The 16378-nt window shown below is 43.2% G+C and overlaps 1 protein-coding gene across 4 annotated transcripts in view; it reads left to right on the forward strand.

Annotated features, from left to right (window-relative positions):
• Window positions 1–16378, forward strand: part of LOC148844565 (Cleavage and polyadenylation specificity factor (CPSF) A subunit protein) — a 59149-nt gene that overhangs the window by 34243 nt on the left and 8528 nt on the right. For all 4 annotated transcript variants that reach the window (XM_088953065.1, XM_088953063.1, XM_088953064.1 and 1 more), the window contains 4 exons: window positions 14689–14999; window positions 15425–15740; window positions 15853–16008; window positions 16153–16294. In XM_088953065.1, coding sequence (XP_088809191.1) covers window positions 14689–14999; window positions 15425–15740; window positions 15853–16008; window positions 16153–16294 — 925 coding nt within the window. The remainder of the gene's footprint in view (window positions 1–14688; window positions 15000–15424; window positions 15741–15852; window positions 16009–16152; window positions 16295–16378) is intronic.

Genomic DNA, 16378 nt, shown 5'->3' on the forward strand with positions numbered 1-16378 from the left:
AAAGCGTCAACCATTCAATTCGTTGATCTTCTTGCCCATCTAAACTCATAATTTTCTTAGTAGTTGTCTGAAAGATCATGTTCCCAAGCTTCTCGCTTGCATCCTGATGTAACCGTTTCTGGTCACGTACCAATTTTTTTTTCGTGATGTATCAATTTTTGGCTAAGTACTTTGTCATTTGACCTGCTCCCAGGTGGCTTGTGACTCAGAGGATGATGGAGCTCCCTGGTGACGAACTGCCTGGTGGTGAGCTACTTGGTGGCGAGCTCCCTGGTGGTGAGCTACTTGGTGACGAGCTCCCTAGTGGTGAGCTACTTGGTGACGAGCTCCCTGGTGGTGGGCTACTTGGTGACGAGCTCCCTGGTGGTGGGCTACTTGGTGACGAGCTCCTTGGTGGTGAGCTACTTGGTGACGAGCTCCTTGGTGTAGTGCAACCTGACTGCCTTCTCTACATGAGATGATCTGCTCCTCTTTGCGGACGACGGGAGCTGAAGGTCCCATCCTCCCTGCGAGAGATGATTTGCTCATCTTTGTGGACGGCAGGAACTGAGGGACCTGCGAGACTTAATCAGAGGACCCGGGGGTGTTTACCCGGCGAGGCCACTCCGATGGCTAAGTTAGCACTTTGATAATAGAGAGCTTGAAGAGAAATGAGAGAGCTAGAGAGCAGGGGTTACCTCCATTTTCATCCCCCCTTTCCCTGGGAGGGGGTTGAGGTCTTTATATACTGGTGATCTGACATGTAACCGCCTCTGATTCTCTGCCGCAGCCGTTATTTGCCAGGGCTGAGCTGGTGGGCACAGGTAACCGTTGCAGTGTACCGTCAGGCAGTAAGCAACCACCAGAGCTGACAGGTACGGTGCCGTCAGGTGAGAGGCATGAGTACAGTCTTCTGGTACGACTGTCAGACATAATGCTTCTCGTGAGGCCCTAGACGAGCTCCTTGGTGATGAGCTCCGAGCTGCCTGGTGGCGAGCTCCTTGGTGATGAGCTCCGGGCTGCCTGGTGGCGAGCTCCTTGGTGATGAGCTCCAGGCTACCTGGTGGCGAGCTCCTTGGAGACCTGCCTAGCTCCTTGGCGAGCTCCTTGGAGAGCTGTCGAGCTCCTTGGCGAGCTCCTTGGAGAGCTGTCGAGCTCCTTGGCGAGCTCCTTGGAGAGCTGCCTAGCTCCATGGAGAGCTGCCGAGCTCCTTGGTGGCGAGCTCCTCGGAGAGTTGCTTAGCTCCTTGGTGGCGAGCTCCTTGGTGAGCTGCCGAGCTCCTTGGCTGTCATGAGGTGCCAGGTGTCATAATTCCATTGGAGGGCCAAATCTGCCCTCATCACATCCAACCTGTTACCTGCTTGGAATCTCCTTTCACTTCTAATCGTTGCATTCCCCATTATTTTGCCAGTTTGAGAACTTGGACTAAGGCATTTACTTCTTCCTTCCTCATCTCTGAAGACACCCCCAATTCCTGAAGGACCTAGGTTACCTACCTGAGCTATAGGAGATGAGGAAGAGGAAACAGCTATAGCACTCCACCCTCTAATTAAGTCAACAAAAGGAAAGTCCTTGAAAAGTTGCAAATCTTTCAGCCAATCTATAATCTCAATGCCCTCAACAAGTGGTTCCTTGGATTTTTCTTGCCCTTGGAAAATCCTATTATTTCTCTCCTCCCAAACCGACTATAGGATAGCTGCTTTTGTTGCTCTCCACCTCACCCTATCCCTCCCTCTTCTTTGGTTGTTGGAAGAAGTTACCCCAAATCAATATAAAGATCACCCCAATTGGACAACTAAATTTCTGATACCCCCCAATTCCGGCCAGGTTTCCAAGAGAGCTTCCATCACAATTTAATGTTACTTTGTTGCCTTCTGGGGGGTTTCCTGTCCACCTTATTCTGTCCTTTGTTCTTGATGACTGCTATTTTTTTTGATAAATGAGTGGTTTTATTAATTCAATTAACGAAAATACAATCAGCCTAGGAGGAGGCACGAGATGTTACCTCTCCCTAGGACTGAACGATATACACTAAACATGCCCAAGCCTGTAACACAATTACAAAGAAGCCCAAAACAGATCTCCCCTTGACACCCCTTGCTTGGCCAGAGAACCAGCCATTGCATTTGCTGATCTTCTGACCCACTGAAACCTGACAGTCATATTTCTTGTCATCCATATAGCTTTCTTTAACAGATCTCTGTAGCCCCAACAAGCTGTTTCTGGGCTATTCAGCCAGCCTACTACTACGTTGGAATCCCCTTCTACTAACAGATTGTTCACTCCAATTTGACTAGCCATCTGTATACCTTGTACCACTGCTAGTAGCTCTGCCTTTACAGAATCACCTTCACCCACTGGTCCTGAAAATAGAGACAACATATTCCTGTCTTTGTCTCTCAGAATCCCACCAATTCCGGATGGCCTGGGTTATCTTGGCAGCTGCCATCAAAGTTCAATTTTACCACTCCACCGGGGGGGGGGGTTTCCATTCAATTTGTGAATTGTTCTTGGCAGAGACTGTAGAAGCCATTGCAGCCCAGTTTCTCCTTAAGTCATCAAAGGAGTAATCTGCCAACAAATGTGAAGATTTTAACCATGAGATAGTCCTTGTCAATATGCATTCCTTGATTTCAGCAAGACTTCTTTCCTATTCTTGAAATATTCTAGCATTTCTTTCCTCCCATAAAGTCTGCAAGGTAGCAGCTCTGATACATTTCCACATTAGCTTCCCTCTTTTTGTCAATCTCCCAAAAGCAGCCAGAGTGAACAGTAGCTTTACTTCAGAGGGCAAGTTCCACCTGCACCCATATAAGGAAAAAACCCAGTTCCAAATATTGGGAGCAAAGGAGCACGATATCAGCATATGGTTACAGTCCTCACCCTTCACTTTACACAGAAAACACCAATTTAGGGACAAACACATAAACGGTTTCTTCTTTTGCAAGTTCTCCACAATATTGATCTTACCATAATAGGCCTCCTAACAGAACACTGCTATTTTGGGGGGTATTTGTCTTGACCAAACCTCTTTAACAGGGAAGACCTGAGAGGAGGGGTTGGAGCAAAGGGCTTTAAAGAAAGATGCACAAGTGAAGGAGCCAACCGGGGTTAGGGACCAAACTCTTTTATCTGGGTTGGGGGGGGGGTCCAAACACACCAAATCTAGAAGCAACAACAGCTCTGAAACACAAAGAAATTCTTCATCCCTTAATCCTCTTCGAAACCCAAAATCCTAGTTTAAAGCCAAAGGGCAAACCGAGGGGGAAAGGAACCATGAAATGGGTTTCTCTTTAAAGTGGGAGATGGAATAGAGAGAAGGGAAACCATTTTTTAGGGGTTGAGTGCTCCCCCAAGTATCTTCCCAAAAAAGAATGGAGTTTCCAGAACAAGCATCGTACTTTACAAAACTGAGGAATTTAGGGAGAATGCCAGAGATATCCTTCCAAGGTGTTGTGAGCAAAGCCCTTCGGGATACCCCCGCATCCCAACCTGATTCAGAACAACCATGGATATTTTTCACTACTTCATGCCACAACCTCTCCCTCTCCATGGGCCACCTCCAAAGCCACTTACCTAAAAGAGCCTCATTCTTACTCACCACATTCCCTAAGCCTAGGCCTCCTTCTTCTTTGCTCCGACTCACCACCTCCCACCTAACCAAGTGATCTTTTTTCTCTTCTCCAGGTTCCCATAAGAAATCCCTCAGCAGTTCTCCAACCTCTTTGCCTCCCTTTTAGGAATTTTAAAGACCGACAAGAAGTATAAAGGCAAGTTGGCTAAAGTTGATGACTGCTATTTCTGTCTAGGCTCGAAAAAAATCTGTTATTGCGGTCTTGAACATGTCCAAAGTCTTCACCCAGAACACTACCTTTGATTTTATACTGTCTATCACCTCTTCCAAACTTCGGCACTTTTCCAAGAAGATTCTGCTATTTCTCTCTTCACATACTACCTGGTAGATTGCTGGCTTAGTAGCTTTCCAAAGCATATTCCCCCTTTTCTTTGGTTGCTTCACAAAGTTGGGGTTGAAGAGACCTTCCACATCTTGAGGTGGGACCCACCTGCAGCCAAAGATGCCTGCTTTAAGGTTTCAAGTAGGAGGATCAAGGACGGACATTCATTTTCCCTTAAACCCCTTATGATCCCCAAATTCCAGTTTAGACCAGTTGGAGAGGGTGTTCCCAACCTGGAGGGGGTCTCTCCTTTGAGTTGAGAAAGGGAAAAGAGTTAAGGGAATTGGTCTTTAAGGCCCCAACCAAAGGTCCTCCCAGAAGCGAATTTTGTCACCCCTTCCACGTCATATCTGATATATTTAAGAAAGATTGGGTAGACTTCATGAATTGATTTCCACGGAGACAAAGAGGAGGAGTGGGGAGGAAGTTTAGCATCCTAGCCATTACCATCCAGCCCATGAATGCATACTATAACCTTGTGCCACAACCTCTCTCGTTCAAATGGGAATGTCCACAACCATTTACCTAGAAAAGTTGTGTTTTTTAGGATGATATTCCCTAAACTTAAACCCCCTTCTTCCTTAGGTTTCCTAACTTGTTCCCACTTTACCAAGTGATCTTTTTTTTTCCTCTTCTGGCTTCCAAAGAAAGTCCTTCGTATACTTCTCTAACTGCCCTGCAATCCTAGTTGGGACATCAGAAGGTGGAAAGGAAATAAATAGGAAGGTTTGCTAGTGTAGCTCTTCTTAGAGTAATACTTCCCCCAACGAAATGTAATTCCTCTTTCACAAGGCTAATTTCCTTGCGAACCTTTCCGCCACTGGTTTCCAAAACTCATCGCTTCTAGGATTTCCTCCCAACAACAAGCTTGGGTACACTTTTGGCCAATCTCTAATCTCGCAACCTAGAATCTCAGCAAAATTCTGCATTTCCCTATCTTCCATGTTGGTTCATGAAATCCCACTTTTGCCTAGTTTATTTTCATGCATATTAGTCCCACAAATTCATCAATCAACAATTTCAGCTTTTTCACCGTTTCCAATTCTCCACCCCCTAATCAAACCCTGTAGATATGCTTTTATCACCAGTCTACTTACAACCTCTGCCAGTATAGTGAAAAGAAATGGGGACAGTGGATCTCCTTGTCTTAAACCACGTTTGGTTGGGAAGAAGTCTTTTGCCACTCCATTAATAAGAATTGAGTAATGAATTGAGCTAACACATCCCTTGATCCACTTCCTCCACTTTGGCCCAAACCCGGATTTCTCTAAGGCTTCCAACAACACTTGCCAAACTACTAGGTCATGGGATTTCTCTAAATCCACCTTGCAAACTAGACTTTTCTCTCTACTTTTCCTCTTTTTCTACCACACATTCATTAGCCACCAGAATTTGATCCACAATCTGTCTTCCTTCCACAAAAGCCCCTTGGAAAGGAGAGATCACCGAGGGAAGGATCATCTTCAACCTCACAGACATGACCTTTGAGATTTTATAAAGACTCCCACTTAGTCTTATTGGTCTATAGTCTTTTGGTGTTTTTGCCCAATTATTTTTTGGGATCAAGGCAATAAAAGTGGCATTTACCCTAGGGGGGACCTCCCCTTTGTGGAAAAAAATCATTAAAGACTTCCACGAGGTCTGTTTTAAAAAAATCCCACATTCTTGGTAGAAGGCCATTGAAAAACCATTTGATCCTGGGACTTCTGATCTCTCCATCGAGAAAATTGCTTCCTTAATCTATTCCAATGAAAATCTCCTTTCCAAAAATTATGCTTGGGCCATTGTCACTCTATTCCGATCCAAATCTCGTAGCCTCTTACTTCCCCTAGCTGGGCCTGCAAAAAGGGCTTTAAAATGATTCACATTCCTTGTTATCTCCTGACCCTCCACCTCCACACTATGAATGGCATGTTTCTTTCTTCTCCCATTTGCCATAGAGTGGGAAAAAAAAACTTTCTATTCCCATCCCCTTCTAACAACCATTGCACCTAGAATTTTGCCTCCAACAAATCTCTTATTTCCTTTTCCTTAATAACTCTTCTAGTGATTGCTTTAGTTTCCATCTTTCCGTCCTTCCTTATAGAATTCTTTGAAACTCGTTTTTGTCCAACTCTTCAATCCTCAAAGTTATGTTCTCCTTGGTTTCCTCTAATCTTCCAAAGGATTTTTTGTTCCAAGCTTTAATTCTCTCCTTTAGCCTCTTAAGCTTTTTACCGAACTAATTTCTCACTTCCTAACAATCCAAGTTCTTCCCCCCAAAACTTAAATCTTTCCTTAAAAGAGGGATCTTCAAACCACATATTTTCAAATCTGAAAGGTGATGGGCCTCCTTGAAAACGTTCCTTCTCAAGGTTAATGGAACGATGATCCGAAGTCACTCTAGGCATGGCTTTGGAGACCAAGGGTACCCCACATTTTCTCCCAGTCAATAGAGAAGAGGAGCTATCCAACTTGGTACAAGTAGGGGGAGGGGACTGGAAATTTGACCATGTAAAGTCTGCTTGGGGAAGCTCTTTTAGCTCAAGGGTGTCCAGTAAAGCATTAAATTTTCTCATACTAGTAGTGATCCCTTGGTTAGGGTTATTTGTTTCCCCCGAGCAGTGTTTTAAAAGGTGTGGGAGGCGTATGCCTGGAGCTGGAGGTACCCCCAAAGCGCCCTGAGGCGTATGCCAAAGACGCTGACACCTTTGAGGCATATGCCTTGTACACTTTTTTCATGAGGCGTGCTAGAGGCGTATGCCTCATGCACCTCATGTAAAAAGACAGAAAAAAAGAAAAAAAGAAACAAAAATAGAAAAAAAAAGGAAAGGAAAGGAAAGGAAAAGAAAGGGATGGGGAAGAAAATGAAAGACAAGAAAAAAAAAGTGAAAAAGAAAGAAAAGAAAAGGAAAGGGAAGGGAAGATTTTTATTAAAAATAAAGAAAAAAAGAGATTTTTTTTCCTCTTCTTCCTCCTTATCCCCCCTCCTCTTAAGGAAGGCTTACGCCTCTTATGTTATGAACTACGCTTCATGCCTCTAGGTAGTGGAACGCCTCGCATCACACCTCCCCATTTTAAAACATTGCCCCCAAGAATCTGATAACGTTGAAATCTCCCCCTATGCACCTGGGGCCTTCCCATAGACCCCTGATAGCAAATAACTCTTCCCAGAATAGAGGCCTGTCTCTATAAGAGTTGGGACCATGCACACTTGTCAGGGCTCACTCTTTTCCATCTGAGGTTCTTCAAAATTTCAAAGAGACTGTGAACTGTCCGATCAACTCCTCTACACACTCCAGTTCCTCATTTTTCCAAATAGTGAGAATTCCTGCTGAGGCTCCCCAGGAGGGAGCATAGGACCAACTGAGACTCCTAATTCCCCAAATGCTCCTCACCCATTTTCTATCTATTGCTGATAATTTGGTCTCTTGAATCAACACTAAGTCTGGCTTCTCCTTCCTGAAAACATTAATGAAAAGTTTCTACATTTTTGCACTTCCCAATTGCATTAGGTAAGGCAGATATTTAGCCTCTGTTTGGCATCTCCCTGCAAATTTCTTGTCAGATTCTCTAGCTGGAGGAAATCAGGCTGCTAGAGGGCCTGCTATTCTGAGATACACCATTTTCTTTTGGGAGGGGAGTTTTATTTTGTATTGAGGTGAGCTAGTCATTTAGTTATATTTTCTTTAGGAGGGGGAGTTGTTTTATCCCAATTTGGAAATCATTTCTTTTACTTTCTCCTTTTTGCGTGTTTAATAAAATTTTCTGATCTGGGTCTCCAGGCTCTCCTCCAGCGTACAGTTGTGAAGTCTGAAGATTAGGGAAGCCAAAGGAGGATGGATAGAGGCTTAGTGGAAGGAGGCTTTGTGGAGAAAGCAAAATGGAGGTCAGCTTTGAGGGTAGAGGCCAAAGAGTTTCTCTTTGAAGAAATACGGATCAAAGGAAGAATGGACTGAAAATAAGAGAACGGAAGAGGGCTACGGTTCTTATGGAAAGCTCAGACATGATTGTCTGGATGAAGGAATATGTCTTTGATGCAGCAACTAAAGGGAAACAGACAAAATGGAAAGAAAAGTTCTCAGAGTCAGGTAGGAGGTATGTGATGGAGAACAAGGGGAATGCAAAGGGTGCATTCTTATCTCTCACTGAATATTTTTCTAAAGGAAGGAAGCAGATGGTTTGCTTCCCTCAAGGGAAGAATGGAAAAGGATGGATAAAGATAGCTGGAATACTAACAAAATTCCTAAATAGAAGGGAATTGAAAAAAAAAGAACTATCGGAAATTGATGAAAGGGAACTAAGACCAGAAACTAGAAGACAGATCATGTATAAGGAAGAGGTGCCGGAAAAGAAATTTTTAACCATGGCAAACAGTAGGAGGGATCCTTCTTGGATAGCAGATGGAACAGCAGGAAAATGGGAAAGAACACTAGTGGTTGAAGCTGGAGGATTGGTGGAAAGTTGCAGAACTACTGAAGCTCAAACTGGAGCTAAGAAGCACCTTCATCTTAACTCCGTTTGATTCTGCTAAGGCAGTACTGGACCCTCTCGAAAACCAGGTAAATGTTAGAGCATGTTGTATCCAAGATGTTCTGGGGACCTTTTCAGTCTATAAATGGTCTTTTTGTTCAAACTCGAAAGTGTTCTTAATGGAAGATTATGTTACTGTCCTAGTGGCTGGGTTGCCATTCCATCTCTGGAATCAAGAAACTGCAAGCTCAATTGCTTTGCTGTGTGGAGCTCGCCTTGATGGTGTCTTCTGGGGAGATCTGCGAAGTGCAGCCATTCTACTGGGTGGAGTAAAACCAGAAGATATACCAAGGAAGGTGACTGTAATTGTGGATGAACTGTTCTTACCAGTTTGGTTAGTGTCCTCCATTGAAGGTAACCTTTGGAGGGAGGCAAGGAAGGAGGAAGACGAAAAGGTGGAGGAATTGGAGTTACGTGGCAGCTTGAAGTTGGTTGGAAAAAAGAGACAGGGAAGTTTCACTGAAATGGAAACTCTACCTTTAGGCAGTCCAAAAGATTTGGGTTAGGGGACTATTAGGAGACGTGTGAAACAAGGTAGAGTGCTGACAACCAAGGGAACCTTTGCTCAGGTAGCTGCATGTGGCGCCAAACAAAATATTTTGAATGACTCAAATGAAGGAAGGGCAGAGGTATTAGTAGCCTCAGGAATATGCACGGGAGTCCAACCAGCAGGCGCATCTCTTTGTAATTTTGGGCCTAGTAGGCCTGAAAAGTTAAGTGGGCTATGCTTAAAAGACTCAAGAATGAGGGGGGCGCGTGACAACTTAAAGGAGCACGTGACAAGGTTGGTTCCTAAGGTAGACGGTAAATTCCCTCTACCATCGTCCTCCTCAAGCCCTTTCTCTCGTTCGAATAGTTCAGTGAAGGTCTCCAGCTCGTTACAGTGGAGACCCTCGAAGAAGATGCCGCATAAGGAACATGATCGCTGTAACCCCAGGAGTGCGAAAAGCAGTGAGGTTTTCGACTATGATTCGGGAAGATTGACAGACGATGAAGAACTTTCTGATTCCGATTCAGATTTGGAAGAAACCGTTAGCTTGGGAAGTATCGACCTCCAAAAGCCAAGAGATATACTGGAAGAGGGTAGCCTAAACACTGAATTATTATTCCTAGAGGAGGAAACAGATTCGCAAGATTCTGGTAATATCAAAATGCAAAGAAGAGTGAGCCTTAGCAGCGGAGAACAGATCTTTCCCAAACTGGGTATGCTATACAAAAGACAGGTGGAGTTGGGAACACTGAAAGAGCCCATTCCAGTTGTGCAGCCTAGTCAAGACATCAGGCCAGAGAGACAAGATTCAAACTTGGAGCCTTACCTAAGGAGTCACGCAGAGGGAAAGAGAAGTGAAGTTTCTTTGACTGTAGAGGGTGAGGAAGTATTGGTTGTACCTAGTCTGCTTCCACTACTGAGTCCGGAAAAGGGGAAAGGCCTAGCCCTGACTCCAAGAATTGATACCCAGTAATCAGTCCCCTTGCAACCATCTTTGCTAATTACAGGTAAGCCTGTCCATTTGGTTTTAGATACTAACTTGAGTTCTTTGCCTGTAACAGATGTCCTGGAATCCCGACCAGACCAACCAACTGGTAGTAGGGAAGTGGTGATTGATAATGATGGAGTCCGATCAGAGAAGGAAGTTGGGCTGTTAGAAAGGAAACAAGAGGAGTTAGAATGGATTTGTGAGCAGATCTGTGCCCTGCTGGAGGAATATAAACAGAAGGAGGAAATGATAGAGGTGGCTCCAAAAAACCCTGAATCAGAGGCAAGAACCAATAGATTGGGGCAGGAATTAGGAAATAAAGGGCAGAATAAGAAGTCAGTGGGAAACAAGGGTAGGAAAAAGAACAAAAAGTCTGAAGTGGAGAGACAAATAATGGACATTGAAGGGGATATCGAGTTCAGTGGTAGAGGGGAAAGAAAGCAGGGTTCTAAATGAAGGAACACTATATTGGAGGGCTAAATTCTTGAGAGGTAATGAAGATAATAAGCTGGAATGTAAGGGGTTTGGGTAGTGCCAGGAAAAGGAGATCAATTAAGGAGCTACTTAGGAGAGAAAGACCTGATGTTGTGATGTTGCAAGAGACAAAATTAGTTGAACTGGATAGAAGGTGAGTTAGGGAGATCTGGAAAATAAGAGGGGTAAGTTGGTGCTCAGCTCCGTCGTGGGGAGCCTCGGGGGGAATAGTAACTTTATGGAGGGAGGACTTTGGAGAACTAGTAGAGGAGCTAATAGGAAACTTCACTATATCCCTAAAATTCAGAATGGTGGAAGATGGATTTACTTGGGTGCTAAAAAATGTGTATGATCCAAATAATCACAGAGAGAGGAATGAGTTATGGGAGGAGCTTCATGGAATTCAAGGTTTGTGGGAAGGCCCTTGGTGTTTGGGGGGTGATTTTAATGCAATAAGATTCACAAATGAGTCAAATAATCCTAGGCAGGCCATTACAACTAGTATGAGGAAGTTCAATGATTTCATAAATTCTTGTGAGTTACAGGAGCTTCCTTTAGTACATGCTACCTACACTTGGTCCAACTTTCAAGAACACCCAACCTGCTCAAAACTTGACATATTCCTATTTAATGAGGGTTGGGAGAGCCACTGGAGAGGTTTGGTGGCTAAGGCCCTATCTAGGATAACCTCTGATCACTACCCTATAGAAGTAGGACAAGAACCTCTTGGTGATGGACCTAGACCATTCAGGTTTGAAAATATGTGGCTGATACACCCAGACTTCTTGCCTAAGGTTAAGGAATGGTGGAGTGAAGAGATGAGAGAAGTGAAATGGGATGGGGTTAGATTCCACAAAAAATTAAAAAGGTTGAGAGGTAAAATAAAAGAATGGAATAAGGTTCAATTTGGAAGAGTGGAGGAGGTAAAATCTAGATTATTGGTTCAGATCGAGGAGCTAGATGCAAAAGAATCCCAAGGGATGATGGATGAGCAAGACAGAGGAATGAGGAGGAAATTTTTTTTCATGCTTTGGCTAATGGGAGAAGGAGGAAAATTTTGATACTAAAGCTTGAGGTTGATGGTGTGGAGATAACCTCTTAAGAGGAGATTGCCAGTAGGATTGTGGATCACTTCAAATCCATCTTTCAAAGACCCTTAGAGAATCGGTTAATAGTAGGGGAGGAGAATTGGCCAACTTTGAACCAAATAGATAAGGGATGGCTGGAAAGAATGATTGAGGAAGAGGAAATTAAACAAGCTGTTTTTTCTATGGATAGGGCTAAGGCACCGGGTCCTGATGGATTTACAATGGCATTTTCTCAGGATTGTTGGGACATAGTCAAAGAAGACTTAATTGGAGTGTTTAGAGAATTTGAGGATAAAAATTTTGTGAGTCTTGGAATCAATGCCACCTTTATAGCCTTAATTCCCAAAAAGAATGATACCAGACACCCCAAAGATTTTCGACCAATTAGACTGGTGACAAGCGTCTATAAGATTCTGGCAAAAGTGCTCTCTAGGAGGATCAAAGTAGTTCGCCCCTCTCTCGTTAGCCAAGCACAAGGAGCCTTTATACATGATAGACAAATTACAGATCATATTCTTATTGCTAACGAGAGTGTGGAAGAGATAAGGAGATCGAGCAGGAAAGGATTTGTTTGCAAGCTGGACTTGGAGAAAGCCTATGACTTAGTGGATTGGAATTTCCTGCTGGAGATGTCAAGAAGACGTGGATTTGGGGATAAATGGTGTAATTGGATAAGATGATGCTTAAACTTCTGTCGTTATTCAATGTTGGTGAATGGGATGGTTAAGGACTTTTTTCCAGCCAATAGAGGCTTAAGACAAGGGATCCACTCTCCCCTTTCCTCTTTACACTTGTTGCTGATGTCTTTAGTAGGATGATCTCCAAAGCAGATGAGGAGGGCCAAATAAAGGGATGGAGAATAGGGAACAGAGGCATTCCAGTAACTCACCTTCAGCTTGCTGATGATATTGTTGTTTTCTGTGAAGGGAATGAGTTGAGCAAAGTGGAGAACCTTAAGATTTTAATAAGTTATTTTGAGAGGGTCTCCAACTTGAAGGTAAATTTTGATAAAAGTTGTGTGGCTAGAGTAAACTTGGAGAATAGGGAGATTGAATCCATTGCAGAATGCTTAGGTTGCAATATTTCTTCTTGGCCTTTGACTACTTAAGGCTACCCTTAGGAGCCAACCCTAAAGAAAGTAGTTTCTGGGCCCTTATTGTGGAGAAATTTGACAAGTGCTTGGCGGCTTGGAAAAAGAATTACATTTCAATAGGGAGTAGGCTGACTTTAATTAAGGCTACACTTGCCAACCTTCCAACCTACTTCCTTTCAGTGTTTAGGATTCCTCCAAGGGAGACTAAGATACTAGAGAAGAGAATGAGGGACTTTCCATGGGAACCAGGAGAGGTGAAAAAGGATCACTTGATCAGATGGGAGATAGTTAACAAACCAAAGGAAGTGGCTATGGAGATGGCCCCGAGAGAGAGAGAGAGAGATTATGGCATGAGGTGGTGACAAGCATTCATGGTTGTGCAGGAAATGGTTGGGATTCCGGGATATTTCGTCGAGCTACCCTTACTATACCTTGGAAGGCTATACATGGTACTCTCCCTTGCTTCCTCAGATTCATCAGGTATGATGCTTGTTCTGGTAATGCTATTTTGTTTTGGGAGGATATTTGGGTGGGTGCTCAACCCTCAAAGATTGTTTCCCCCCACTCTATTCCATTTCCCTTCACAAACTTGAGCCAATTGCAACTTTTCTCCCGAGCTCGTTAAAACCCTTATCTTTAAACTGGGACTTTGGGTCTCGTAGAGGGTTAAGGGATGGTGAGTCGAATTGTGTTATTGAGCTAATTCATTTACTAGAATCTGTTTGCTTGGACCCCACTTCTTCTTATCAAAGGGTTTGGACTCCTCTTCCAAAAGGTACTTTTACTTGCTCTTCTTTTCTAAAATCCCTCAGTTCTAACCCCTTTTTCCAAGGATTCCCTGTCAAAGAAGTCTAGGCACGACCTGTTCCCCCCAAAATTGCTGTATTCTGCTGGGAAGTCTTCTATGGGAAAATCAATACTTTGGAAAACTTACAGAAAAAGAGGCCCTCACTTTGTCTTTCCCCAAATTGGTGTTCCTTGTGTAAGGCCGAGAATGAGGACTGTGTCCATTTGCTGATCTCCTGTTCCTTTGCTACAGCTATTTGGAGGTGGAGCCTTTGTTTATTTGGAGGTAGGTGGTCTATGCCTTCTGTTTTAAGCTTGTTATTCAACCCATCTGTCTTTGTTTGGCACACTAGAAGAAGTAAGGTCATGTGGAAATGTGTCAGGGCAGCCACTTTGTGGACTCTTTGGGAGGAAAGGAATGCAAGAATTTTCTTAGAGAAGGAAAGAGGGTTAGATGAAATGAAGGATTGTATCCTAACAAGAGCAATCCATTGTTTGAAAACTGTGGACATCTTTGCTGACTTCTCCTTTGATGACTTGTGGAGGAATTGGCTAGTAATAGCTAACACTTCAACAAAGAAGGATAAAATTCTGTCAGAATGGATTCTGCCTTTGGAAGGTGTCATCAAGCTGAACTTTGATGGAAGCAGCCAAGGCAACCCAGGGCCTTCAGGTATAGGGGGTATCCTGAGAAATAAGGACATCAACATAATTTCCCTATTCTCAGGACTGGTGGGAGTGGGGGATTTCACACGGGCAGAAATCCTTGCTGCAGTACAAGGAATTCAGATCGCCAACCAGCTTGGGGTGGAGCATCTCCTAGTTGAAGGGGACTCTCAGGTGGTAACAAGGTGGCTCCGAAATTTGGATACCACCATTTGGGGCTACAAAGAACTTATCAAAAAAGTAAAGTGGTTAACCAACAATATGAGAGTTGAGGTAAAATGGGTTAGTGGTTCTGCTAATTCTTTGGCTGATGCTTTAGCCAAACAGGGGGTTTATAGGGAAGATCATTTTTTTGCTTCTATGTAAGTTGTTATTAATTTGGAAATCCGTATTTAACTAGCCCGGAGAGGTTGCAACTCGTGCCTTTCCTTGGGGACTTTGTACTATTGTCTATTGCTGATTAATAAAATTATTTCAATTATCAAAAAAAAAAAAATTTCTGATCTGTTACCAACCTCCTCTGTTTTATTAGGAACTATGTTTATATTACTGGCACTGCCTTTTAATGGTTGTATCATGGTCATTTCTGCCTTTAAATTGATTGTACCAGTAGTTTTTGCATTGCTCATACTTTCTTGAACATACTGGTGCTGTAGGTGGAGATGGTGCACAGTAAGAGGCTTAATGTGCAGAAGTTTTACATTGGAGGCACCCCACGGAAAATTCTATATCACAGTGAAAGCAGATTATTGCTTTTGATGAGGACTGATCTAAGTTCTGAGTTGAGTTCATCTGATATTTGCTATGTAGATCCTCTAAGTGGTTCATTGCTTTCAACATTTAAGCTTGAACCTGGAGAAATAGGAAAATCCATGCAGTTGGTGAAGGTCGGAAATGAACAGGTCTTGGTCGTTGGAACAAGTCAGTCTACTGGTCCAGCTATAATGCCCAGTGGCGAAGCTGAAAGGTTAACCATCTTCCAAAAGCTTATTCCATTGCCTTACTATTTCTACAAATCCAGTCTAGTTGCAACTTGATAATTAAAGCTCTGCTTGGTTGAAATGAATCAGTACGAAAGAAGGTTAAATAAATAGAGAAACTAAAACCCAAGAAGGCTATGGCTGCCTCAACGCAGCCTCCCCATACACCATAAGCAGCAGAAAAAAATGCCTTAGGGACTAAAGGGTGTCTACTTGTTCTCTGCCACATACCATCTTCTTTCGCCTGCTCAACTCTGGAAAACCACTCACAGCCAAAAGAATCTAGCATAATGCTCCATGATGATAAATGATTATTCATTTATGTTGGTTTCCTCATGCAAATTGTCAGCTATTTGGTATTTTATGTATGATTAATAGCATTTCTATCCCTGGTCTTGTGTTTTTGCAACAGTACCAAAGGGCGTCTACTTGTTCTCTGTCTCGAGCACTTTCAGAATTCAGATAGCAGTTCATTAGTATTTTGTTCCAAGCCAGGCTCATCTTCTCAACTAGCTTCACCTTTTCGTGAAATTGTTGGGTATGCCACTGAGCAGCTATCAAGTAGTAGTCTTTGCAGCAGCCCAGATGATAATAGTTGTGATGGTGTTAAACTTGAAGAAACTGAAGCATGGCAGTTACGCTTAGCATATCAGACCCCATTAGCTGGGATGGTACTTTCTGTTTGTCCATATCTGGAGCGTTACTTCTTGGCTGCTGCTGGAAATACTGTAAGTTAATTAAGTTGCCATTTGCTACATATGGCAATTGCTTGCCATGGTGAATATGATTTATTTAACTTGTTTCCTTTGGTATTAACTGATGAGGCTTTTCTTTCTTTAGTTGTATGTATATGGTTTCCTGAATGAGAATCCTCAGCGGGTGAGAAGGCTTGCTCTGGGGAGGACGCGCTTTGCCATAACATGCTTGACTACACAATTTAACAGGATTGCAGTTGGTGATTGTCGTGATGGCATCCTTTTCTATACCTATCAAGAGGTATGCTGTCCTTTTCAATAAACTGTTATATGTAGAGCATATTCTATCTCTGTGAGTTATCTTTTAATTTAGAAGTGAAGAACTATTTTAATTTTGTTTTTCATCTTTGTGGGGGTTTGCCTATTGTGCTTTCTCATGTATCAGGATCTTAGGAAATTAGAGCAGCTTTACTGTGATCCAGTACAGAGACTGGTGGCTGACTGCACTCTTGTGGATATGGATACTGCTGTTGTCTCAGATCGCAAAGGGAGCATTGCTGTCTTATCATCAACAAATCATTTAGAAGGTAAGTTTGTCCTCCTTTTTCCTTTTCCTTTCTTTCTATTCCATTCTTCCTTTTTTTCTCCTGCTTTATCTGGAGACTGGAATG

Source organism: Nelumbo lutea, chromosome 7 (assembly GCF_056320005.1).
Source record: "Nelumbo lutea isolate HS-2025 chromosome 7, American lotus-T2T, whole genome shotgun sequence".
NCBI lineage: Eukaryota > Viridiplantae > Streptophyta > Magnoliopsida > Proteales > Nelumbonaceae > Nelumbo > Nelumbo lutea.